Below are 26,997 nucleotides of genomic sequence, written 5' to 3' on the forward strand. Positions count from 1 at the left end.
AGGCTTCAGTAATTTGTGTAGTCACTCCTTCATCACACATGTGATAGAACCTGCTTTTAGTCACTTTGTAGTTTATAGTCTTTAATACATCAGGAGAGAATAATTCATACAAATAAATACAATAAGCATTAATGAAACATATGTGCCTGTGTACGAAATACTGGCAAAATGAAATGCATATATGGAAATATATTTTACTTTTGGCAGTGTTAAAGGGTTTTTCTCTGACTGGGACATGCATGGGACTAAAAATAAGAACGCTTTTATTGCCAGAACACTTGACAATTTACAAAATGCTTGAACACATGTGAGCATATCTGATCCTCACAACATAAAGGAATGTCATTAAAGGAAATTATATGCATCGCTCTTTTATAAGAAAATATCTGTGGCTCGTGAAATAGAACAGCTTTCAAAAAGGTTTCTGGTCTATCATTAACAGTAACAATCCAACTGCTAACATAGAAGGAGATAGGAAAGATACTCTCTACCATAAAGAAAAATTGAAAGGAGGGTACCTATAATGGCAACTTCCATTTACTGTGATGAAGACAGACTTCTATTATTCAACCTGGGGCTGTTATAGAATACTATTCTAAGAGATAAGTAATGAGATGCCGGAAGTGAGTAATGAGATGCAACCTTTGAAAGTCAAGTTTCAGCTCACTGAAGAGGAATTATTACCATACTTAGCACTTCTATTGCACTGTATTGACCATAGTGCACTTCAACGTAGCTATAACTCTGGGAGTCCAGAGCAGATACTGGGAAGAACTCGAGAGGCTCTGGTAACATCAGACTGGGGGATACAAATTTGGCAAGGGCTCTCAGCCAGCCTAAAGTCTCTCCGAGGGACATATGTTTCTCACTCTTACTTCCTTGCTATCCAAGAGTGTTGTCACTGGATATCCTGCTGAAGAGTTTGGTGAGTTACTCTGGAAACCTACATAATATTTCTACTTAAACAGAAAAAAACATCGATCTCTTTAAATGATGTGATACATTTTTAAAGTATTTTCATTGTTTTTCTTCCTTTTTTCCTTTTCATAAAAGTAATATAAGTTTCTTGCTAAATGTTTTCAAACGTTATAGAAATATGTAAAACCGTTGCTTTGGTCAGCATTTTGCTCACTAGGACAGAAAGATGAAATACAATTAGAAAGTTTCACCTCCTCCCTTCCCTCAAGGTAACCTCTGTTAATAATTCTGCATAAAGCCCAGGAGATCTTTTTCCTATGTACACACTTAATTAGGCAATAACTTTTTTTTAAAGATTTTATTTATTTATTTGAGAGAGAGAGAATGAGAGAGCACATGAGAGGGGGGAGGGTCAGAGGGAGAAGGAGGCTCCCCGCCGAGCAGGGAGCCCGATGCGGGACTCGATCCCGGGACTCCAGGATCATGACCTGAGCCGAAGGCAGTCGCTTAACCAACTGAGCCACCCAGGCACCCTTAATTAGGCAATAACTTTTAAAGATCTCTGCACTCTATTTTTGACAACTATCTTATATCAAGTAGCAGTGAGAAGAATGACCAATATGTGACGCTTATCCGATTTTAAAAAAGAATTCAGCCTCATATTTTAAACAGGGAGAAATTGAAGCTCCAAAGAAATATGTTTTAAAAATAGATGGGAAAAAAGCCTGCCAGTGTTTGGAACTAGAGAGAGCGAGGGTACCCACATTCTGGGAAACTGTAATGCTAACAGGTTTCTAGCTGTCAAAACTTGAAATAGAATCTACAGGGGCCCAAAGGTTTGAAATAAGAATGTGGTCAGATGCATAGATGGTATGGACTTGCAGCAGACTAAAACAAACACCAAAATAGCAACAGAGTCTGTCTCAGATGAGCTTGCTTTCCCAGCAGCCTCTTTGCTTGCAAGACATTTCTATTACATTTTCCTAAAAGGGAATCATGCTTCCCTTGAAACAACAGTCCTGCTCACATCACATGGGGCACCAAACTTCTGCAAATTTCTGACCATGGGGGTCCATGCTTAGAATATGCCCCATCTTGCTGTTTCAAAACTAACAATCCCTATCTTGCTGAGACACCATGTTCCAAACACCTGCAAGTCACCTGTTTGGAGCTTGCATCACACATTCTTATAGAAACCAGTCTAGGTAGGATTTGAGGATCCTGAGAGCAGGCCAGTTAATTCGATGGCACCTGAAGTACTTAATGGTGTGAACCGCAGAAATAGGAGATCTTGGTTAACGTTGTCTTTAAAATGCATTTTCTTTAAGCGTCCTAATTGGGGATGCCTGGAATGTGGTTCTAATCTCAAGGCCAGGGACTCCCCATGCAGGCTTTCCAGGCCTTGGAATCACCATCTTCCTGAATATGGAACAGAGCAAATGACAGGAGCCTAGGGCCCGTGAGGAATGGGTGGGAAGCTCCCCACACAATAAGGTCACCTCGTCCAAGGGGCTCTCAGTTTCTCCCCTCAAGGCCCGTAGCTGACAAGGATCCTCAAAGTGCAAATCACTCACCATGGCAAAGATGACCCATTGGTTTGCTTTCATTGCCTCTTCACCCTCTGTATCCTGGGAAGTTGAGCTTATGTGTGGGAAGGAGGAATGTTGTCCTTTACTTTGGGGAATTAGAATGAAGGTAGATGTTCCTGAGGTGCAGCCCTTGGAACGGAAGCAGACATGGGTCCAGCACAAGTTGTTGTTACTGCCTCAAAATGGAAAAAAGGCTCTAGAGTACAGGACTCTGTAACATCCCTAAATTTAAACACGTGTTCTCTCTCTTCTGTTCCTTTTAGTAAATAGTAATATAATTCTTAAAATAAAAAATTTCTGTGGTTTTCCGGGGGATGGGGGGAGAGACCAGCAAAGACGGGGAGTTAGGGAGCCTATACATTTTCTCTCTGAGCAGTGTTGGGAGAAGAGAATTCCAAGTGTTAAAGTGGATGGTGTGGCTTTAAGAGGTGTAAACTGTAAGAGTAAAGCAGAGAGAGGACCTCTCTAACCAGCAGCATCAGCATCACCTGCGAACCTGTTAGACATGAAAGTTCTCAGGCCCCACCCAGACCCACTGAATCAAAAATTCTGGGAGTGAGGCCCTTCGGGGGAATTCCAGTTATCAAGCTCAAGCTTAGGGACCACTGGGTGGGGATAAGGACTTGGGCAGAACTACTTTTATTTATTTATTTATTTATTTATTTATTTATTTATTTATTTTCTACTTACTTTTTTACCTCTTTCACCCATTTCTCCTACTCTCTACCCCTTTGCCTCTGGCAACCACCAATCTGCTCTCTGTATCTATGAGCTTATTTCTTGTTTGTTTGTTCTTTTTTTAATTTTTATTTTGTTTGTTCTTTTAGATTCCACATACAGGAGAGATCATACAGTATTTGTCTTTCTTTGTCTGACTTATTTCACTTAACATAATGCCCTTGAGGTCCATCCATGCTGTTGCAAATGGCAAGATTTCATTTGTTTTATGGCTGACTATTCCATTAAATATGTATACCACAATTTCTTTATCCATTCATCCATTGATGGACATTGAGGTTATTTCCGTATCTTGGCTATTGAATAATGCTACAATGAACATAGGTATAGCTTTTCAAAATAGTGTTTTCACTTTCTTCAGATAAATATCCAGAGTGGAATTGCTAGATCATATGGTAGGTCTATTTTTAATTTTTTGAGGAGCATCTGTGCTGTTTTCCATCGTGGCTATATCAATTTACATTCCTACCAACAGTGCGGGAGGGTTCTCTTTTCTCCACATCCTTAGTGACACATGTTATCTCTTGTCTTTTTAATAAGAGCCATTCTAACAAATGTGAGGTCATTTTCGCTGTGGATTTGATTTGTATTTCCCTGATGATTAATGATGGAGTGATCTTTTCATGTGTCTGTTGGCCAGCTATATGTCTTCTTTGGAAAAATGTCTATTCAGATCCTCTGCCCATGTATGTGTTTTTTTTTCCTTTTTGTTATTGAGTCGTATGAGTTTCTTATATATTGGATATTAGCCGCTTATCAGGTATATGATTTGCAAATATTTGCTCCTATGCAGTAGGTTGTCTTTTCATTTTGTTGATGGTGTCTTTGCTGTGTAGAAGCTTTTGGCCTGTGGTAGCCCCACTTATTTCTTTTTGCTTTCATTGCTTTTAAAAATAGAGCTGCTTTTATATCCTGGCTCTGCTTTTTAACAGCTGTGTGAGTTGAGCAAGCTAATTAATCTGAGTTTATGAAGAAAATTAAATGAGATAACATATTTGAAGCACTTAGCACAATGCTAGATATATAGAAAGCACTCAGTAAATGTTAGCTGCTGTGATCACCCTTTTGTATGAAGGGAAGGAGAAAGGATGAGTCCTAAAGACTGTAAACAAGTTAGCACAGCATTTGCGTGTTGAAAGGGCCCTTTCAGACTCTAGCCTTGTGTTTCCAAGGCATCCACAGTTTAGATAAATTCTTTGTGGTTCATCCACCCAGAAATTTGAACAGAGCCGTAGTTCTCAACCTGACTGATCATCCGAATCTCCCGTGGAGGTTTTTGTTGTTGTTGTTTTGTTTTTTAGATTTTATTTATTTGACAGAGAGAGGCACAGCGAGAGAGGGAACGCAAGCAGGGGGAGTGGGAGAGGGAGAAGCAGTCTTCACGCGGAGCAGGAAGCCCGATGCGGGGGCTCGATCCCAGGACCCTGGGATCATGACCTGAGCCGAAGGCAGACGCTCAACGACTGAGCCACCCAGGCAACCCCCGTGGAGGTTTTTTTTAAAAATATCTTTTATATATTTTTTGTGGGGGGGGGGAGGGACAGCGGGAGAGGGAGAATCTTAAGCAAGCTGTGCATTGGGCAGAGCTCAATCTCAGGACCTTAACTGACTGAGCCACCCAGGCACCCCTAATTTTTTTTAATTTTTTTTTGAGCGAGAGAGCCATCCCCCCCCCCCTCCCCGAGCTTTTAAACTGCCCTGCCTGGACCTTCAAGCAATCATCTTCAGCAGTAGGCCCTGGGCATCTATAATTTAAAATTTTCCATAGGCAACACTGCAAAACAGCTACTGGAATTGAAAGGTATGCTAGCTAGAGCTAACATGTATTGAGTTTCTGTTTGTGCCAGGCACTATGCTACCTTCTTTATTTATATTGCTTCCTTTAATTCTCACAGCAACTTATAAGGCAGGCACTGTCAGTTTCTTTTATATATGAGGAAACTGAGGCAAAGGGCCTAAATAACTCAGCCAAGTTCACATAGCCGAGAAGTGACTTAGGACCTGAACCCAGGTTTGAGCTACTAATTGCAATTAACTAATACATCCATTTACTCATTCACCCAAAATTTATTACGTGTGACCGGGTAAGGAGTTGAGAGCCAGAGAATCTAAAATTGAACAAACATCCCCATCCCCACCCTCAAGAAGTTCATGGCTTTTGTGCGTGTGTTCAGAATGAACAAATGACAGTTGTCTCGTTTTAAAAGATGATGTCATCTGTCGGTGTTTGAGAGGCTGAAAAGATTTTTCTATGACTTCCAGCCTCTTCCTCTCGGTGACCATTTATAGAATCCACCCCTTTGGCAAATCAGCCTCCCAGACTGGGAAGCCCCAGCGCCGTCGAGGGGCGGCCCGCACCAGCGTTTCCCCGCAAGAAGGGCTCCAGCGCAGGCTCGCCGTCCGTGTTAGCCCCTCAGGGTGGTCCTCGGCTGCTCCCGCTGGGTTGTCTCACTTCAGTTCCGCACCTCTCTTGGTAGGTCCATCAATCAAAGGGCGGGGAAGGAGGTGTCTCACAGCCGAGCTTCCACGTGGACTCTCTTCCACGGATAAAACCTGTCCCTTACACCTCAAGCGAGCACTGCTACGAAATTTCCCAGAAAAGTACAGAGAGAAGACGGAGACCTGCTTTTTAGAATCGTGAAATCTTAGCGCTGGTTAAATCCCTGGACGTGACGGAAGGCTGATCAGGAAACGGAGCTGCAGGGTCTCGAACCCTGCTCGCCCTGGGCTCGCGGCGCCATCAGCAACCGCTCACTGCCTCCTACCGTCAGAGCCGAGCACTGTTCCAGACAGACGCAATATTCAAGGGCGGCGACCGTCACCTTGGAGCAGGCAAACGGCCCAACCTGGAGGCGGCCTGGGAGGACACCACCCCCCGGGGCTGGGATGGGGACACCCACGTGCAGTCACCACGTTTTCCTTGCGGGTCGGTGGGGGAGCAGAGAGGGTTTGGGGTCAGCGGCCGTTCCCGGGACCAGTATTCAGAACGCACAGGGAGAGGTGGTAGCGGAACCTTTCTCCTCCGCCTCGCTCTCGCTTCCCCCCCGGAACCGGTTGGCGTCGGACCCAGTGGTGGAGGCTTATAAACATGGAGACAACCGGTGCCGGGCCTGGGCCGCCGTCCTCTGGTCTCGACACTCCGGGATCCACAGACGATCGGCTTTTCCTGGTGAAAGGTGTGGTGTGGTGAGGTGCTGGTGTCGTGGCGAGCTCTTCCGGGGCCTGCGCTGGAGCCGCCATTCCCCGCCCTGGGAGACCTTCCCTTGGGCTGCCCCTGAGTTTAGCTGGTGGGGATCGGCCAGTCAGGGGTCGTGCGGGGTGGAGTCTCCCCTGAGCTGTGTGCTGTATTTCCCCCATCCCCTCTATAGTTTCTCTTGTGCCTTCCCCTACCTTCCACTAGCTTGTTTTCCTCCCCGGGAGAAACTTCAAACCGTCCCCGGGAAGAGGGGAAGGGACCCTGGGCCAACTCTCAGCTCTTGGGAACGGTCCCGCAGAACGATCTCAGGAACCAGAGGTCAGGAGGTCACGCAGGTTTCGCACTGCTATCCTTTACCTTTATGGCCAGAGCTGTCTAGCTTTCGTTCTCAAATTTCAAAAGTGACTTAAGATGTAATTTAAATAGTGTCTGGACTTACTTTGGGTACGTCTTCTTAAGGTGTTGTGTTGTGTTTTTTTTTTTCTCTCTCTTTAATCTCTCTCCTCCCCCTCCACGCCCTACCCCCAAAACTCTTGGCAGGTGGAGTTTTCCTTGGTACTGTGGCTGCAGCAGGAATGCTAGCCGGATTTGTTACAACATTATCATTGGCTAAAAAGAAGAGCCCTGAATGGTTCAATAAGGTTTGTGACACGGAAATCCATTTATAGCATTGTTATTGTTTACAGATAATTGGCAGCTGCTGTGCATAGGAGAAGTAAATAAAATGTTGGTGGCCTTTCATACTGTTTTAAGAAGTAAACCTATATACATCTCATAGATTCAGGAAATGTACAAATTAATCAGTGGTCTTTATTTTCATTTAGAAAGAAGTATTTAGGGACTCCTGGGTGGCTCAGTTGGTTAAGTGTCTGCCTTCAACCCGGGTCATGATCTCGGGGTCCTGAGATCAAGCTCCATATGGGGCTGTTTCCAGTGGAGAGCCTGCTTCTCCCTCTCCCTCTGTGCACTCTCTCTCTCAAATAAATAAATAAAATCTTTAAAAAAGAAAGAAAAAAGAAGTATTTAGTTATGTGCTTTCTTTTTCTTAAATTTTAGCAGAACAAGACTTTGAAAGCTCATCCAGTACATTTCCTATTCACAACATGACTAAGTCTAAATCTGGGTAATTCCCTATCAGTTGTAAGAGGCCCCGGTATTTTATGTACCACTAAGGAAAAAAAAAATGATGCCAGTTAAATTCTTGACACAATACTGATTGCCAGAGGCATTTCTATTTATTTATTTATTTAAGCTCTCCACCCAGATCAAGAGTCTCATGTTCTATTGACTGAGCCAGCCAGGCGCCCCACCAGAGGCCTTTCTATTTCAAAAATGTTCAATTGTTGAAGTAAAGTTCATCTTATCATTGATGAAAAACATGGATCAGCTCCTTGAGCCCAGAGATCACACGTGCTTTGTGCTGCTTCATCCCCGCTCCACAGAAAAGTGCCTGACACATAAGTGCTCAATCAGTTTGGGTTGAATGACCATAAGCTTCTTAAGGCAGAAAATTCTTAACTCCATGAGCAAGATTGAGTAATCACTCATGTGGTCAGACCCCAGCTGTTGAGGATTGTTTCTTCTCATTGACTTGTAGACTTGCAGTTACTTGTTAGCATGTGTTGTCCTGTCTCTGCCCTCTCCATCCCGTATTGTTTATTTAACCATCATTTCATTGCTTCAAATGTTAACTTGGGATCTTTTATGTGTCAGGCACTGTGCTAGCTCGGTGCAAGAGATAACAAAAATGAACCAATGCTTGCCCTTCAGGAAGCTAGCATCTGTGCGGGAGACAGATATTAAATATTGACGCAATTAACTATATAATTATAATTTGATGTTTGCTTGGAAGAAGAGTGTTATGTGAAAAATCGTAAACTAGTCGAGTTCCCTTTCCACTTACATTTTTAATAATCTGATATCATACTTAAGCACTGTAGATACTGTAAAGGAAAAAGACCACATTTAAGGTGCTTTTGTTCTCCATCTGAATACTCAAGGCTTAAATGGAGCTACCCAAATCACGTGATGAACCCTGTGGTCATTTTCACCCTGTATTACAGAATATTTTCAGTGCAGAACTATATCTTGTAGAAGGAATCAGTAAAGCCTAACTGATAGTGATGCTTTAACAGTAGAATTTGCATTCATTTCTAAGCCTAAATTACCAGGTTAGCCTTTGGGTCACAGACCTTTCTGAGAATCTGATGAAAGCTAGGGATTCTCAGGAAAAAACAACAACAACCCATACCCACATTTACAACTTGGCATTCTATTTTGTGGTTCTAAGATTTGATGGTCACACATGCCCTATCAAACACGGTGGTTGTCAGGCTGTGGGCCATAGAACCCTAGGGATCTTTGAGACTCTTTGGGGGTCTGTAAAGTCAAAACTATTTTCCTAGTAATAGCGAGGCATTTGCACTAACGGTATAGAAGCACGTGGGGTAAGAGTGCTGGAGCCTTAGTGTAATCAAGGCGGTGGCACCCAGCTGTACTGGCAGGCCTGGTGGTCTTCACTACCGTGCATCTGTAGTTAAAAAAAAAAAAGCCCTCATTGCATAAGAATCTCCTTGTTATAGCAGTAGAATTACTGATTTTATTAAATCTTAACCCTTGATTATACCTCTTTACTAATCCACGTGAAGAAATGGGAAGTACGCATAAAGCCTTTCCGATTTATATCAAAGAAAGACGTTTTTCTCCAGGAAAAGCAATGGTGTGATTAAATTGCATGCTGAACTAGCTGCTTTTTTCCCCATGTAATAACGTATTTTATTTGAAAGAGGAACTGACAGACTATAGTTATTCAGAAGTGGGTATTTGACAGACATTTTCTTCAAAATGAACAAAATGAGCCTGTGTCGTCTCTTCAAGCAAGCACTTGTCAGTATTTGTTGCCAGTGATAAAATTGGAGCTTGCAAGTGAAAATTAAATCTTAGGATTTAAAATCTGGTTGGGTCTCAGGTATCCCAATACTTGTATCTGCCATTGTCAGCTTAATAGGTACTCAATACGTAAAGGCTTTTCTGATGAGATTGGTGGTAGTGTTAATGATGTGAAATTTTAAATGTTTAATAAATGGTGTCAACATTGGAAAGATCTGCATAACTTGGTAAATCAGTATTTTCTGAATGATCATAACGCATGGATAAAAGGTCCATTAGAAATACAAAATAGACTAATGGATTTTAATGTAACAAAGTACAAAAAACTCATCGGTGTGACTTCAGATCCCAGAGTGCATGCCGCTATTTGGGAAGTTTTGGTGGAGCATCAAAGAAGGAAGGCTATTAAAATACTTGTCCCTTTCAACCACAGATCTCTGTAAGGCTGGACTTTATGCAGATTCTTCAATCAAAAAACATATTGCAACAGATTGAATACAGAAGCATTTATGAAAATTCATCTGTCCCTTGTTAAGCCAAACATTTAAAAGATTAATCAAAATGTAAAACATTGCCTCCTTGCACTAAATTCTTTTGTTTTGTAAGGTAGCTGTTTTCATAAAAATAGGTTTATATATATATTTTTTAAATTTATTTGTCAGAGAGAGAGAGAGAAAGCATAGCAGGGGAAGCAGCAGGCAGAGGAAGAAGCAGGCTCCCTGCTGAGCAAGGAGCCTGATGTGGGACTCGATCCCAGGACCCTGGGATCATGACCAGAGCCGAAGGCAGACGCTTAACTGACTGAGCCACCCAGGCGTCCCAAAAGTAGGTTTATATTAATCTATACTGGGTTTATTTGTAAATGAATTAATACTTAAAATTTAAGAATTTCTTAGCTTTAATTTCTAAAATATTAATTATTATTAAGTATAGGCCACATAATCAGAAATCTTTGGGATCCAAGTATAAATGGATCCTGAGACCAGAAAGTTTGAGAACCACTGTTCTGGATGGTTAAATATGTTGTGTAAAGTTCTGCCTCCCCTCTGGGGAAACATCTGAATTAGAGCATTACCACTGATCCAGACTCTGAGAGGCTCAGAGGTTCGGGAGCATTTAATGCATTTACACTTAGCAAGCGCCAGTTTAAGAATACCACTTAGGCAGTGTACTGCCTGGCAGTTTTCTCTGACATTAATAGTGATAATAATATCTAGCATTTGAATGCTTACCATGTGCTACCTGCTGTTTTAAGGGTTGGGGTTCATTGAACCCCCATCACAACCCCATGAGATGCTGTTATGTTGCCCCCATTAAACTGAGGCACTGATGGATTAAACAGTTTGCCCACCGTGGCACTCTTTCCATCTTTGATAATTTTTGGAGAAGAAATTACACTATTTTTAGCAATTTTTTATTTAAATAGATTTCTGTCCACTGGCTTGGAATCTAGACATTAACTATAATACAGATTCAGATTGCAACTCAGGACTTTAAAAATGATCAGCTTTTAGTTGGGGACTGCCTACATTGCTATTATTTCAGGAGGATGGTCATCATTTCTTTAAAGTCTTAACTGCATTGTCTTAGCTGAGTATCAGGCTAGAAAACTGGGAATGGAACGGCAGTAGTAAGTGCTGAACGAACATTCATTTTTCTTTGTCCTTCATTGAATAAACAGAGGAAGGTGTAAGCTAAGGTGGCTTTTAAAAGCACATGTACATATGTAACACATATATAATTTCTGTCCTTCCCAAGGAAATAAGGAATTTTTTAACTTAAGTTTCTAAAATAAAATTTAGGCACTTAAGTTGACCCTGGTTTAATAATATTTGGTTAACGTTGCTGCTTCTGGATGAAAATTCAGGCCAGTTAGAAGTTAGTGAATTTATATGAGATCTGTGATATCTAGAGAACCACTCTGAAATTACAGCAACGTGAGAAAAGGGGTAAGAGAGTTTGTTTTGATCATAGAAAATAACTAAAGAAACATCTCTTGAAAATCTGGTTGGGTCTCAGGTATATTACAAACAAGTGTTAAGTCAGCAAATAATATCTTCTGGGTCAGGGCATGGTGCGAGACATGAAAATACAGGTAAACCAAGTGTTTCTGTGTGCCACCAATAACATTCATAATCACAGCACACATGCTACAAACCTTTATTCAATGGGTTGAGCAATATAAAGAAAATTATTCTAAAAAGGGAAAGGCTTGAGTAAATGGAAATTTGTTTCCAGAAGAAAGACCAAACATAAATTTGCTATCTTATCACATTAGCTAATCAGTTTGATGACATTGTAATGAAAATGCCAATGAATGGGACTCAGAGAAATCTTGACAGAATGTTTTAGGGCTTTTCTGGGAGAATTAATAGGCAAAAAACAGCAAAGAAAAGTTTTGGAAAAAAATAATCAGTAATCGGTGCTTTCAGTGATGGGGTGGATATTCCCTTTTGAAGCGTGCATTGCATTCCTATTCTTCTCTAGTCAAGTTTTCATGCTGATAGTCTGAAAGTTGTTCAGTTATTATGGTATAGATTTTTACCTTAATATGATGCCTTGAAACCCAAGAGGAGAGTCATTGTTTATTTTCTAGTTTCCCATGAATAGCTGCCATAAGCTGGGTTTCTACTATGTGCCCTGCATTTTGCATATGTATTTAAAAGTCTTTGTAGTGACTTAGATTAGCTCACCTCTTTGAGGAACCCCTCCTTAAAGCTTCCTCTAACTGCAACAACAGATTAGGTATCCTCCTCTGGGACTATGGTGCCCTATGTGTATAGTTATATTGTCGCACATTCCATTTAGATCATAATTAACTTTTATGTGTCTGTGTCCTCCTCCCCTCCCCCCATTGACTGGGATCTTTAGTCAGAAAGAAGTTACTCTATTTGCGTTTTTCTCTCCAGTACCTAGCACAGCTCCTGGCAAGGCCCTGAGTACTCAAATATCTGTCAGTCAGAGAAGGGGTGACTTCTCTGCAGTTACTAAGTAGCAAAGCTTCTTTTTGGACTTCAGTTGGTCTGGCTTCCCAAAATTACGGTGACATTCAGAGAGTCATGAGTTTCAAACACTCCTGAAATAATTACTTTTTCCGAACTGATGATTTTTCCTCTCTGTCTTCATTGCAGGGAAGCATGGCCACAGCTGCCTTACCAGAGAGCGGGTCTTCCCTTGCCTTGCGAGCCCTGGGTTGGGGCTCACTTTATGCATGGTGCGGGGTTGGTGTGATCAGCTTCGCAGTCTGGAAAGCTTTAGGAGTTCACAGTGTAAGTAACTACAGTCCTGTAATTGGTATCTGGAATGTTTATTCCACTTTCTGTGGTCTAAATATGCCTGATTTTCAAGAAGTGTGTGTGTGTGTGTGTGTGTGTGTGTGTAATTTATACCCCAAGTTAAAAAGCTGTATATTAGGAATGATTGGCTTTTTTTAAACTACCGGTAGGAAGTTCTGTGGACAAGGCTGCACATGTGTGACAGGTGAGAATTGACGGTGGTTTGGAATAGGTGGCAGCAAGGGAATTGAGGTAAAGAGGTTCTGGATATATTTTGAAGGTAGAGTCAACAAGGACTTGTTATACGTCGGATGTGAGAGGTGAGAGAATAAATGAAGTCAAGGATCTCCAAGGCTTTTGGCCTGTGAGCAGTTGGAAGATGGATGGGAACCAGTGTGAGAGGAGCAGGTAGCAGGTATTCAGGGATAATGCTAGGAGCTCAGTCTGGGGCCTGTGAGTTTGAAATATCTGTTGGATCGCTAAGTGGAGAGTCAAGCAAACAGTTAGATATAGAAGTTTGGAATTCAGAGGAGAGGTACAAGGTCAAGATGTAAATTTGAGACTCTTCAGTATATGGGTAGTGTTCAAAGCCAGGAGACTAGATGAGCTCACCAAGGCATTGAGCTCACCAAGGAGCTCTGGGCACTCCCAAGGTTTAGAGGTTGGGAAATACGGAGCAAATTAGCAAGGGAGATTTCCCTACCAAAGGAGAAAACCCAGGAGAACCGGGAGAATGGTGACTTGGACACCACGTGAAGAAGGTGTATGGTGGGTTTAAATCATGTAAGATGAGACTCAGGAGTTTGCCAAGTTAGCCTTGATGGCAGTCCTTGGTGGGTAAAGCCTGGGTGGAGTGGATCCAAAAGAATGGAGGAGATTGTATATACAGGCATGTCTTGAGTTGTGCTTTACAGGGAAAGAAAGAGATGGGGTCATAGCTGGAAAGGGGACTGAGATCAAGAGAGGTGTTTTTTTGTTTGTGTTTTTGTTTTTAAGTTGGGAGAATTAACAGCATGTTGAGTATGCTGATGGGAGTGATTCTGTAGACGGGGAAATTGCAAGGGAGGGGGGAGTGATAAGTAATATAATTATTATAGGCATTACTGAGTTTTTTATATTTGGTTTAATCATAACTGAACATAGGCATTATTGTACTTTTCACTCAAAGTATACTGATAGACAGATAGATGTTGCTTTTCTTCTAGTCCGACTAACCTTTATTTTTAAAGTAACTTTGCTGCTAGTAATTGTTTATAACAATAAAGTTGTGTTTACTTGGAAAAGTTAGAAAACCCATGACTGAAGATTTTGGATGATTTTTGTTGTTAACCTCAGTTTTGCTTTTGACCAGTATAAAATCTCTCCTTCCATTGCAGGCATTGTACCAGACATTTTAGGCATAGCAGATTATTTAATCTTCACAATAACTATGAAGCAGTTAGTAATATCCCCCAGTTTATAAATGAGGAAATTGGGTCTCAGAGAGGTTAAGTCACTTGTCCGAGATCACACAGCTTGTCATTGACAGAGTCAAGATTTGGATCCAAGTCTGATAGTCTCTAGAACCTAGATTTTTTTTTTTCCAATGTTACCTCCCCTAGCTAAGATTGGAAATAAATGAGTAGTTGGAAGGAGCCAGAATGAGGAGGAAGGAGGTAGTAAATTCGGTTTTGATCGTGATGTGATCCACACATTCTTGATAACTTGACAGGTTTTCCTGGGTATCTTCAATGTGGGCCTCATCTCCCAACATTGTAATTAATATCAGTCAGGTATAGGACCGGGCCATTCTTTCCTCATAAAAGAGAAGGTCTCCTTTTAGCCTTCATCTTCAGTAGACAAATGCTTAGGGTATAATGGTAAAGCAGGATTCATTTGTATATATAATATGAGAGCAGTTATTTGAAAACGGGTGGAAAAAACAGGGGGGAAATATGCCCGATATAAATGTGTGGATGAATTATGGGTGTGGGAGTGAATTTTTTTTTTTTACTTTTCTGTACGTTCTTAAATATGTATTGCTTTAACAGTAATACTACCTTTAAAAAAAAATAGTGCTGGATTTTATTTTTTATTAATTTATGCTAAAAATGAAGCACAGCTGCCTAGAAGTTCACAAAACTTCTTTGACTACATGTGACATATACTTGAGGGCATGAAATACTTAATAATAAGGTTATTAAGCTTTTAGTTTCTATAAAAATGATGGTCTGTTAGCACTTTATACTGACTCCATGGAATTGTTAGGTGATGTTTCCAGAACTTAGTAATGTAGGTCATAAACTGAGTAATAAAGTTTTAAGATATTTTAAAATATAAATAGCCTTTGAATGAGAAGAGTCATAATGAATTGATCCAAATTTTCATAGACCAACAAAGTAAAGATATTTAGATTAAGTTATATGCTCAAGAAGTTGGGCTTTATGGACTATCCGGTGCTGTTCTAGTTTCTAGAATGTGAACTTCTTTGTTTTATGGCCTAAATAAAATAGTTGGGCAAGAAAAATTATTTTCTGATTGGCACTACTGAATACAAGGACACTTGGAATCTTTTTATATCTTCATGTCTTTAACTAAAACGTGAGAATACAAATGTACTGTCCCCCTACCTGTAGGTCATTAGGAATATCAGTTTGATATCCATATCTGAGAAGTCTCACAGAAAAATGAACCACTGATAGTTTTTCAAGGGCACACCTTTTAAAAGCAGTAGTGTTTATTAATTTGTTCATTCAAAAGACATTTGTGGGCCTACCCTGAGCCAGGCACTGTGCCTAGACAGGGCTCCCCAGTAGACCGTTATTATGGATGCCTTCGGTTTTAAGACTCTCTAAGCAAATTCTTATTATATGACCCACTCTGAGTCTTGTGGAGAGCAGTATTACATTTCAGTTCTCCTTTAGAGAGTTCTGAGGATAATTGTGAGATTGTCCTGAGTCCTGGGAAATGTTCTTTCCATGACTAAAGAAAACAATCTTAGAAAATGCTGGACAGAAATGGTCCAGGTCTCTGCACTCAATAAATAATTGATATGATTATTCTAGGTAAATTCAGGTAAATCAAAATCAAGCCCAGTGTCAAATAATTGTTGGTAGCAACCTTGAATCATATTAAAGTGTCATTATAAACCCAGTTCAAAAAAAAAGAAGGGTGCCATCTACTGGCTGAAGGAGAGCAGTTCACATTCCCTATTTTAATTCACAGCTACATCTGCTGGCCTAAACAAGGGCATGCTGCAGTGCTTGAAACTAAGCTCTTCAGTTTCTTAGAAATATTTTGGATTTACACTTTATTCGTAGTTATTATGGAATTTATTTCACATATAACATGTATAATACATCAGATGTAAATTTATATTTTACACAATAGTGTTATCATTTAATTAGCGATTCCAAAAAAAGGAGAGCTAGTGGAGCTATCTTGTCAGCAGACTGAAGCCAGTAGGTGTGCCCAGGATTTAAGGTGGGAGCCTCCCTCCCTTCGTGTATGAACCAGTCCAGATTCAGCCTGGGATCACCTCACCAGTTCCGGCCTGCCAGCATGGTGGGCCAGCAAGCAAGGCCTGATTGCTCAGTATGGATTCACCAATTTCTTTGAATTATGATATTTTATCATCTGATTATGATTGAGGCAGCATTAATTTTATAACAGTAACCTAATTGTGAAAAGAATGAGCATTTACTATGGGTCTGTGGTCCCCTAATGCAGCTAATGATCCCAAAGGATCCCAGATGATCCTGGGAGACTGCCCTGTTCAGGCCAGGTTCACACCGTGGCAGTATGATTAGATTCTTTTTATTAGGGGCAAGTATTTTAAGTTTAGACTAGTTGAAATAAACGCTTGTCAGTGAGTAAATAAGGATCTCTAGAGATAACAACTAGTAATTCCCCAATTATCAAAAGAAAAAACCAGGGCACCTGGGTGGCTCAGTCGGTTAAGCATCTGCCTTTAGCTCAGGTCATGATCCCAATTTCCTGGGATTGAGCCCTGTGTTGGGCTCTCTGCTCAGCGGGGAGTCTGCTTCTCCCTCTCCCTCTGCCCCTCCTTCCCCCCTCATTGTGCGTGCTTGCGCGCTCTCTTTCTCTCTCAAATAAATTTTAAAAATCTTAAAAAAAAAAACACCATGCCACTTACAATTATTTACATGTTACTCAAACACAAAGACTTAACTTTTGTATCTTTTCTTATTTATATTGAAAGGATTTCTAAAAAGATTGAGCATATTTATGGTTAGACTATTTTGCCTTTTTTTCTCCCCTTAGAAGGAAAAATGTTGGATGTATAAATAATTCCTGATTGATATGACTGGGAGCTTTAGGGCTTATGCCTGTGGACTCATCTCGTTCAACATTTGTTGGAGGTGAGGCTGTCTCAGAGTACGAGTCAGAATCACCATTGCTAACATTTACTGTACCTTGTATTTAATATATTCATGATACCTGGTATAGTTAGAATTCACAGATAATTTACAGTTGTTGCCCTCAGAGGAGCTAAAATCTCAATAGTGATAAAACCATGAATGAAAACATTTTTAGTTATTGTGAAATACTTTAAATTGTCCAGAGACTTAAATTTAAAAATTAACTTGCAAATAAAGGGAATTTTTAGTTTAGTTTGTTTTTTACCATGTAATTAGAGGTATTTGTTTTTATTTACATATATTGCTTATTTTTAAAGAAAAACATGTTTAGGACCTTTTTTAAAACAAAGATGGCTTTGTGTTTCTTTTGTTAAAATTAGGTACTCATTGTAAAAACAATAACAACAACAAAAAGAGTGTAGAAAAGTACAAAAAAGGAAACAAAAATCACCAGAAATCTCACTGAGTTATAATCACTTATTACGATAAAAACATCCCTTCAGACTTTCTATAAGCCTATTCATATAATTGTAGGTAAATGTTTTACTGTTCTATTCTGGAACCTTTTTTCACTGAATAGCCACAAGAACGTCTTTGCACAGTAGACTATATAAATCTCCATCACTTTTAATGGCTACATGGTGCTCCATTATAATTTACTTAATCAGTCTCCTGCCAATAGCATTTAGATTGTAATTTTTCACTATTAAACACCATAGTGAACCTCTGTAGGCATGCATCTTTTTGTACTTTTCTTGGTCAGGAAATTTGTCCTAAAGACAAATGTTATTGTTGAATCCAGGGGTATTTAAAAACTGTTTTTGATATCCATTGCTAAGCACAAAATGTATACACTTAGAAGATACTGTCAGTGCATACAGGTTTCCTAGCACCCTCGCCATTAGTGGCTTCTTCTACTTTGAAATGTTTGCCAATCTGAGAGATGGAAAATAATCTCTTTCTTCCTTTACTGCATCTCTCAGGGCTTTTATGCAGATAATCTGTGATTGAAGTCTTACACATCTCTCCAGCCTCAGTCGCTTCCTGATCTGCTGATAGAGGTTGCTTCTTGCTCAAGAGCCCAGGCTTCCTTTTCCTTAAGAACAAAAAATAAAACATGTAAATAAAACACATTTTAAATATTTCTCCAAAAATTGGCATCTTTCCTATACTAAGATTTTTTTTTTAAGATTTTATTTATTTTTTGACAGAGACAGCGAGAAAGGGAACACAAGCAGGGGGAGTGAGAGAGGGAGAAGCAGGCTCCCCGCGGAGCAGGGAACCCGATGCGGGGCTCAATCCTAGGACCCTGGGACCATGACCTGAGCCGAAGGCAGACATTTAATGACTGAGCCACCCAGGCACCACTCTAAGAAAGATTCTTTAAGAGAAGTAATACAGCTTTCCTTTAGGACAGTATTGGATTCATTCTAATAAAATGTATTTTCTCCAGCTCTCTTTGGTAGCTGCTGCTAAGTATAGTTTTTGTTAATGTTTACGCTCATTTCTTTCTTTTTTTTTTTTTTAAAGATTTTATTTATTTGGCAGAGAGACACAGCGAGAGAGGGAACACAAGCAGGGGGAGTGGGAGAGGGAGAAGCAGGCTCCCTGCCGAGCAGGGAGCCCGATGCGGGGCTCGATCCCAGGACCCTGGGATCATGACCTGAGCTGAAGGCAGACGCTTAACGACTGAGCCACCCAGGCGCGCCGGGTTTACGCTCATTTCTTAATGACCTTATGACCAGCTTTGAGGGCTTTTGCTAATTACAGTAAAATCTCTTTCGACTTTTTGCTAATTTCTGGTAGATCTTGTATTAAATATGTTTATTCCTACACAGTTTTTAAGTTATTCGTCTCAAATGAAGCAACATTTGTAGGTGAATGCTAGAACCACATATGTAAATAAAACTATGAAAAGGCTTAGAAGTTTCTAACATCTGAGATATCTAAGAAGGAAATAGACTGTAAGCTTTGTACTTTTCTTTGGTTTCAGTCAAAGGTTAAAAACAAATCCGTCTCCTGGCAAATCGTTTAATGGTAGCCACTTCTGAGGGATCTGCAGGGGAAGTCTGAAAAGTGACTGAAATATGTCCCTTCTGCGTCCTTGCCTAATCTAATTTGAGAGCTTCCAAACGTCTCTACCAGCTTCTGTCCCCGAAGCAAACTTCAGTTCCTTACTCTGATTACCATAACATCAGCAAACCCAGCTTCACTTCCACTTGCTGATAGTACTTACTAGAACGCCCAGAACACAGAGTCATCATGATCTTGCACAGATAGTTCTGTCAAGCTGAGGGCCTTCAAACAGTGTAAGCATTGAGGAATATATTCCTGGAATCATTTTTAAATTAATTGGAAGTGGCACTGCATCACTTAAATTTTGGTCTGAGGTGACAAGAACATCTCTATAACCCTTATTTCCCATTCACTGCAGCTCTAATGGGCTTGGCATCTGGTGGTAAGAGGCACTCGATGTAATGTGGAAGGGCAATTTGGTGACAGAGAGACCGAATCACAGGGACTTGCTCAGTTTAAAACGGGAGGTAATGACCAATGTCGTATTTTGTTTTCTGTGGGGGGGGGTGTCTAAGGTTGGCCTAAGCCAAGAGGGCAGGGAAAAAAAAAATTGGCTTTTTTTTGGCATATTGCCAAAATACCTCTTCTAAAAACCCACAAGTTTCCTTTTATAAGTAAAATAGGGCTGCAAGCATTTTATAAAGTGGGAATGTGCAACAATTACTAGAAAAGATAAGCTCTGCCATGAAATTTGTTTCAAAGCCTGACACAAATCAGGCTTAATCACCTCAGGAATGTTACCAGCTTTATTCCACTCGAAGAGAAGTATCCTTGATTTCATTTGGGTTTTCTTTTTCTTTGTCTTTATTTCTAATACTGAGCATAGAAAATTGGACTCCCATGAGCAGATCTCTCTAAATAAAGCACTGTGGAGTGAAGACCTGGTAACCTACGCTCCCCCCCTACGCTTTGTTGTGAAAGGTACCTGTTATTGGTTGGTCACTTAGAAATATCTAAGAATCTATAAAACATTTTTATATGTGTATGTTGATATATTTATATATATTATTATTCATTTACCAGTGTACCCAAAAATGAAGTGGTCACTCAAATTGAGTTTTCCTAACTGAATAATTTCTAACAATTTTAAGAAGAAATCTTTTTTTTTTATGTGCTATGTATCTTTTCACAATGTAGACTGTGCCGAACGTAATTTTACTAGGTTTTGATGACTTAGATATATCAGTTATTGTTTGCTTCTTGCGTTAATGGATTCTGGCCTTTTATAGTTCTTTATTCTTTTTGTAATTTTTCTCAATCCTAGTTTGGCTCTTATTTTTCCTTCCCCTATTCCATTTACTTCTGAAATGCTGCTGCCTTATTTTATACATTTTATGCTAGGTTCCTTGCTTTGCCCTTAAATTTTCTCCTTCACAGGGTCCATCTGCTCCGGTGGCTTCATCCACACGCAGAAGGCTGCTAGGCCTGCATCTCTAGTCAACCTCTGAGCTCCTTGCCCATAGACCCACTTGCCTGGACACTGATGCTTGGTTGTCCTGCAGGCATCACGTGTGTTCCCACCTGAATGTTATTTACTGCCCCTCACCCTGTCCCCACCCTGCATCCTACTCCTGGATCACTCACGGTGAACGGCAGCGTCATCCATAGAGCTGCCCAGAGAGAAAAGCTGGATTCTGTTCCTGACCACACTCTTTCTCACCCCTGTATCTAATCACTCACCAAGTCTTGTTTCTCCCACACTCCCACTGCCATTGTAGTTGGAGGTGTCTCCCTGTCCCAAGATTGTCACGACGGACCTCTGTTTTCCCTGCCTCCAGCCCAGCCTCTCCATAGTCCTTTCTCAACACTTTGCAAGAGGCTCTGGCCTTCAACTTCCCCAGACTCCTCCCTGCATCTCTTCCTCACTCGGCCTTTCTTATGTCACCCTGGGCGAGGTGTCCATGCTGCTCCCAAAGGCCCACTACGGCCATCTGTCAGAGGACCTTGCTCCCAGAATTATCCTCAGCCTTTGCTGAATGTCCGTTTTCCCTCCACTGCAGTGCGTATGGACATGCTCCAGGTTCTCCCGCCTCCACAGATTCTGTCTTGATGTTCCTCATCTTGCTCCACCTGTCAGCCCGTTCGTCTCCTTCCCTTCCCTAGAAAAGATTTCCTGAGCGATCTGCCGTGGTCACTGCCTGCACTCCCCCCCTCTCCCCTCACTTCAGCCTCTTCCCCAGCTGTGGGGGAAACTGCTGGTCAGGGTCCCCATGTCCTCCGTGTTGCCACACCCGGGTCTTCTCTTCATCACCCCATTACTTGACCTCTCAATGATATTTGGCACGGTTGAGCATTCTCTCCTCCACGAAACACTGTCTCTTGGCTTCCAGGACACCTTCGACCTCACTGGCTATTTTTGCACATCTTTGCTGGCTGCTCCCTGGCAGACCTCTAAACATGGGCTATCCAGTGGCTTTGTATTTGCACCCTTCAGGTTTCCTTCTGTGCTCGGTCCCTCAGTCCCCTCAACTATAGTCCTCGGCATTTTAAACAATCTGATGTCGGATTTGCCCCACAACTGCATGTTGTACAGCATCAGTTGTGTGTCCCAGTGGCACGCCAGCAACCTGTGTCTTATCGAGAACTCTCGGTTTCCTCACCACCTCCCCTCCCGGCTTGCTGCTCCCCTCGTCTTTCCCATTTCAGTCCGAGTCACTCCCATGCCCCCAGCTGTTCAAGGCAGAAACCCAGCAGAGACTCATCCGGGCTTCTCCCATTTCCCTTCCTTCCTTTCATGTCATCTGTGGGCAAGTCCTACTTGTTGGCTGTGCTGCTAAACACAGCCTGGCTCCTTTCATTTCCCTCCACCTCCATTCACCTTTTGCCTAGCATAGTGAAAGTTTTCTGGCCTCTCCTCGACTTCCCCTGAACTTCTCCTCCACACAGCAGCTGGGGATATTTGTAAAGTGTCAGATCATGTTACTCCTCTGAAAAACTCTTCAGTGGCTCCCAGTGAAGAAGTCTCATGGGATGGGGATGCCTGGGGGGCTCAGTCGGTGAAGCGTCTGCCTTCGGCTCAGGTCGTGATCCCAAGATCCTGGGATGGAGCCCCGCATCGGGCTCCCTGCTCAGCGGGGAGCCTGCTTCTCCCTCTCCCTCTGCCTGCCACTCCCCCTGCTTGTTCTTTCTCCCTCTCTCTCTGTCTCTCTGTCAAATAAATAAAATTTTTAAAAATCTTTAAAAAAGAAGTCTCACAAGATATAGCCCCACCTGCCCACTGACCTCATCTCGCCCAACAGCCACCCCTCCCACACCGCCCCACGGCACACCGGCCTCCCCGCTGAGGGACCTTCCTCCAGCTTTTCTAGGGGACTCCTTTCCCAGGTCTTCACGTGGTGGCTCTGTGTTGGCATTTAGAGTTTCAACCCAATTCTATTTCATCTCCTCAGAGAAGCTTCCCCAGACCTTCTGGTCTAAAATAAAGTAGCCTCTTTACTCCCACCACCCAGTTCCTCTCTGACAGTATCCTGTTTTCTTCTTTACACAGCACAATTGCAAAATGAAGTTATATTGACCATTTTCTTGTTTTATGTGTCCTCACAAAAAGAATGTAAATTTTAAGAGAATGGAGACCTCATTTGTCTTGTTCACTGTCGTATCCTCAGCACCTGTAAGAGTGCCTAGCACAGAGGATGTGTCCAGTAAACACCTGTTGGATGAAATCTGATCACAGTTTCTGCCATTTCAATGGCTCACTCTTCCCTTGAGAATAAAGTCCAAGTTCCTTGAAATGGTTTGGTCCCTCTGTGATCTGGCTCCTCCTTATTCTTTAACCCACTGGTTCTTAATGGGGGCATTTTGACTTCCCCTCCCCACAGAAGAAAGATATTTGGCAACATCCACAGACAGTTTTGGTTGTCATAACGGTGGGGGTGCTGCTGGCATCGAGTGGATAGAGGCCAGGGATGCAGCTCAGCGGCCTGCACTGCACAAGACAGGCCCCACAAAGAGGGATCTGGCGCAAATGTCCACACCGCTGCGCTCGAGAGTCTGGCTGGCTCTCTGTTGCACTCAGAGTTCTAGCCTTGCTGAAAGGCCATGTCCTTCTAGCCTCTGAGCCTTGTCCTTGCTAATGTCCCCACTGAACACTGCTTCCTCTTCCTACTGTTCTGCTGCTGGCTCTGTTGCTTGCCTAGATGGGGTCTTGAGGCAAACTAATCTCTAGCCGTTACAACAGGGAGTTAATCTGTTTTGGCAGTTGTGAGACTGTAAAGGTAATGTAAGTTTCTATCTTCAGGTAAATGTAAGTTTCTACCTAAATTGAAGGTAACTTCGGTGTACAAACATAGTCTTCATGTCATTTTGTTTAGATGAATAGAACTGTTATCAAGGACTGTGGTATTATTTCTATTAATCCAACTGCAGAGAATAATTGGAGTGAATTCATAAAACTGCAACCATGCAGTTAAAGCCCAAATCCATAAAATTTAGTTTTGTCAGTTTTAAGCTACGATTTGGGCTATTTAAACACCTACCAGTGAGTTTTAGTTTCTTTGTTTTTCATGTTTTGTGCTTCATTAAAATATTTCCTTTTGAATGATTAATACATGTGGCTCTTTTTTTTTTTTTAAGATTTTATTTATTTATTTGAGAGAGAGAGAGAATGAGAGACAGCATGAGAGGGAAGAGGGTCAGAGGGAGAAGCAGACTCCCTGCCGAGCAGGGAGCCCGATGCAGGACTCAATCCCGGGACTCCAGGATCATGACCTGAGCCGAAGGCAGTCGTTTAACCGACTGAGCCACCCAGGCGCCCACATGTGGCTCTTTTAAGTGCATCAAAAATTATGTGTAGATGATGCCTTTAAAGAACAGAAGAAGTGAGATTTGGGTACTTTGTTAGATGAACTTGCCAATTCCTGTTATGATATTTGAATACCATCAATGGAAGTTGACTGCAGTGTTTTGACTTGACAGTCTGCTTTTATCAGGAAACAAAGCTTTGTGGCCCTACTTTTGTCCCTCCCCAGCATTCCTAGTATCACGGACAAAGGAAAATGCTTTAAGGTGCTCGTATTTGTAAAGACCCCCACACAAGGATTACAAAGTTATATAGATTTTAGTGTAAGAGCAATAGAAGCACAGCCCACTAATTCGTCTTAAAACTACAATTTGCATTTTATGATTTTTAAATCACTCAAAGAAGACTTTTAAAATAATTGTGTTTATATAATGCTCTGCTTGCTGGTGAGTTTATAGCTTACAATATTAATTAATACTGCTTTCATTGCAGCTTCTCTCTCGCTTTTTTTTTTTTCCATATCAGGAGTTTTGTGCAGTGGTTATTTTTTAAAAGCTTTCCAAAGAACAAAACATTTTTTTTTAAGAATGAAAATATTCTCTCTGCCATTGCATGTTTGTTTTACTGTGTTTCTAGCACTGTAGAATTTCTTTCTTTTTGTATGTTCTGACTTGGTAGGTATTGGCTTTGGCTTTGAAAACAGTTAAATCTTTTAGCTTATCCATATCTTTATCTGAAATTTATACATCAGCCTTGCTAAGAAACCCCAAACAGGCACTACACATTTTACCTACCCCTTAATTTAGAACTTTGGCACCAGGCGGATTCTCCAGCTGTGCCTTCCCATTTCTCTCACCTTTCTGCCCTCTAGCCTTACTTCACTGGGTTCTATACTCGTTCTTTTCTACCGTGAATATTTACTGAATTCACTCACCAAGCTCTGTCCTAGAAGGTAGTGATAGGCTCTAAATACAAGGTGATCTCTTTGGAATGACAAATTCCCAAGTAATTACATTTAATAACGTGTGATAAGTCCTACAATGGAGAGGGGTACAAAAGACTCTGGTGGCGTAGGATTTTTAAAAGTCACTTCTGCTTGGGGGATTGAAGACTGAGAGGATGGAATACTTGAACCAGACTCCTAGATAGGAAAAGGGCAGGGGAGCTGGGGTGAGAGTCCACGCAGCAAGAATAGAATGACTTACTTGCAGCCATTGCTGGTCCAGAGACTTGCTGGTCATCTTCATTTCCTGCTTCCTCCCTCCTAAGTGATATAATCAAGCATAATCCTGCCATTAGCTATAATATTATGCTGTATTTTGAATAGATAATTTGAGTTAGGTTTTCCATTCAAAAGGAATAAAGAGCCACCGAAGACAGGTCATTAGGGAGCTGTCTGGCTGTATTTATTTAGCTTTGCACATCTTTGAGTAGACCTAAATCTGCTCTGGAGGTCATGTACATCTCTTTGTCTTTCTTAGTTCTTCCCTTCTTATCTCAAGACTTACTGTAAATAAAAAGCTGCTTTGTTTGAGGTATTTTTATTTTGGAGAGTGTTATTTTCTCAAAATTGATTTAGTTGTGGCTAAGGGGAAAAACTGAAGAGGCAGCTGTCAGAGATTTTATTTCTGAAGAGGTTCAAACTCTAGAAAGAAAATTACTTTAGAAAGACGTCATCTAGCTAAGAGTCTTTATGTGCTTGTATTTCATCCTCAAGAACACTTATCTTAGAAAATGACTTGACTGGTCAAAGGAATCATTATAGGAAGAAGGTGGGAACAGGCATCAGGTTAAAACATTTCAGTTATGAATGGGATAAAAGAAACCGTCAAAAGTTGGTCTTTTAAAAGGATCCCTCTAAGATGTTAGCCATCATTAAATAAAGATGATCATTTTAAAAATTCCAGTTTTCAGTTTGACAAATGGTTACCATAAATCTGACCACCATTGTGGAGAGGACTCAGGTATGTGGTGCTCTCACCATGGTGTGTGTCATGGAGCTTGTGACCCCATACTCTCTAAATGGGGGTGTCTGGTCCCTGCTAGAGTGCCGAGTCACACTGAAACAGGATTGCAAGAACTCCACTAATAGCCACACTTTTCCAGCCCTCACCAACTCCTTTGCTTATTATTCCTGTCTTTCTGGACGGCATTTCAGTGGCAGAAAGAATAAGAATAGCTTTCTAAGGCCAAAATATGAAATATTCATTTTGTCAAGATTTGGTGTTCTGAAACTGAAATGCTTTTGCTTGTTTGTTTGTTTTCTGACTGGGAGGGGGCTGTGAATGCTAAGAGCCCTATTAAGGAAGAGCATATTGCTTGCTTAGAAGGAGAGGAGAACTTTGAGGAATGATTATATGGTCAGAATTCTATTTACAAGTGGGGAGAAAGTGCCATTATTTTTATTTGGACTTTTGTAGTTTACTGGGTTTATTAGAGGATATATATTTCATCAGATGTAAAGCTGCTATCTTCTTAGTAACTTCCAAGGAAGTTCATAAGACTGACCAGAGAAATGCAGAGGAAAGCAAGATATACTGATGCCCTGTTGTGTACTGGCTAATACTTGTTTTACTGTTTTAATCAGTTATCTGATTTGTGCGTTGGCCAAAATTTGCCATTTTAAGGACATTTAAGATCTGTCTTCATTTTAATAGAAGGCTATCGCCCCACCTGTCGACTTGAGAAGTCCTTTTTAATCAGGACTCTGAATCACAAGCTTTCCTTTGGCATGAGAAAGAAGTAACAGCGTCTCGCCGTGAGTTTTCGCTGTTGGACTAGCTAGCGCACAGTCGGCCACTTCACCTGTTGTCAGCTGCTGTGACTTCCCCACAGCTGTGGGTCATGGTCGTGACTGCTACAAAGGCAGTGGGACCTTTTCAAATAGAAAGTTCTCAAATTGGATACAACATAAAACAGGAGCCCCACTTCTCCTACAGATGCAGAGAAATGGTGAAGGCGACCATTTGGAGACAGAGCACACACACCTTATTCTTCCCGGCAGGGATACAGTTCAGAAAACTTAACCCTATTTTTATCTGTACTTATTGGGATTATTTTTACTTGGCATCTGTAGCAAAAATAGAAAATCAGTAATCCCAGGGATCTGTGTTGAGCCATCATATACGTTAAAGATTGCAGAGAATTCGTGTTTATAAAACTTTCACTCCAGAATTCATTTGCTAGAGAAGCCCTTTTCCCACCCCAGTCCGAGGCG

General features: G+C 41.3%; 1 protein-coding gene across 3 annotated transcripts in view; it reads left to right on the forward strand.

The window, feature by feature from the left end:
* The first annotated feature begins 6,170 nt into the window (after window positions 1-6,170).
* The window catches only part of TMEM242 (transmembrane protein 242), a 29,156-nt gene continuing 8,329 nt past the window's right edge, over window positions 6,171-26,997 (forward strand). Inside the window, exons 1-4 of one of the 3 annotated variants that reach the window (XM_021693095.1) lie at window positions 6,171-6,421; window positions 6,982-7,082; window positions 12,462-12,599; window positions 26,438-26,641. In XM_021693095.1, coding sequence (XP_021548770.1) covers window positions 6,334-6,421; window positions 6,982-7,082; window positions 12,462-12,599; window positions 26,438-26,479 — 369 coding nt within the window. In that variant the 5' untranslated portion in view covers window positions 6,171-6,333 and the 3' untranslated portion in view covers window positions 26,480-26,641. Of the gene's footprint in view, window positions 6,422-6,981; window positions 7,083-12,461; window positions 12,600-17,949; window positions 18,097-26,437; window positions 26,642-26,997 lie in introns of those variants that run through there. The other 2 variants (XM_021693096.1, XM_021693094.2) reach the window with 2 other exon arrangements.

Source organism: Neomonachus schauinslandi, chromosome 8 (genome assembly GCF_002201575.2).
Source record: "Neomonachus schauinslandi chromosome 8, ASM220157v2, whole genome shotgun sequence".
Classification (NCBI taxonomy): domain Eukaryota; kingdom Metazoa; phylum Chordata; class Mammalia; order Carnivora; family Phocidae; genus Neomonachus; species Neomonachus schauinslandi.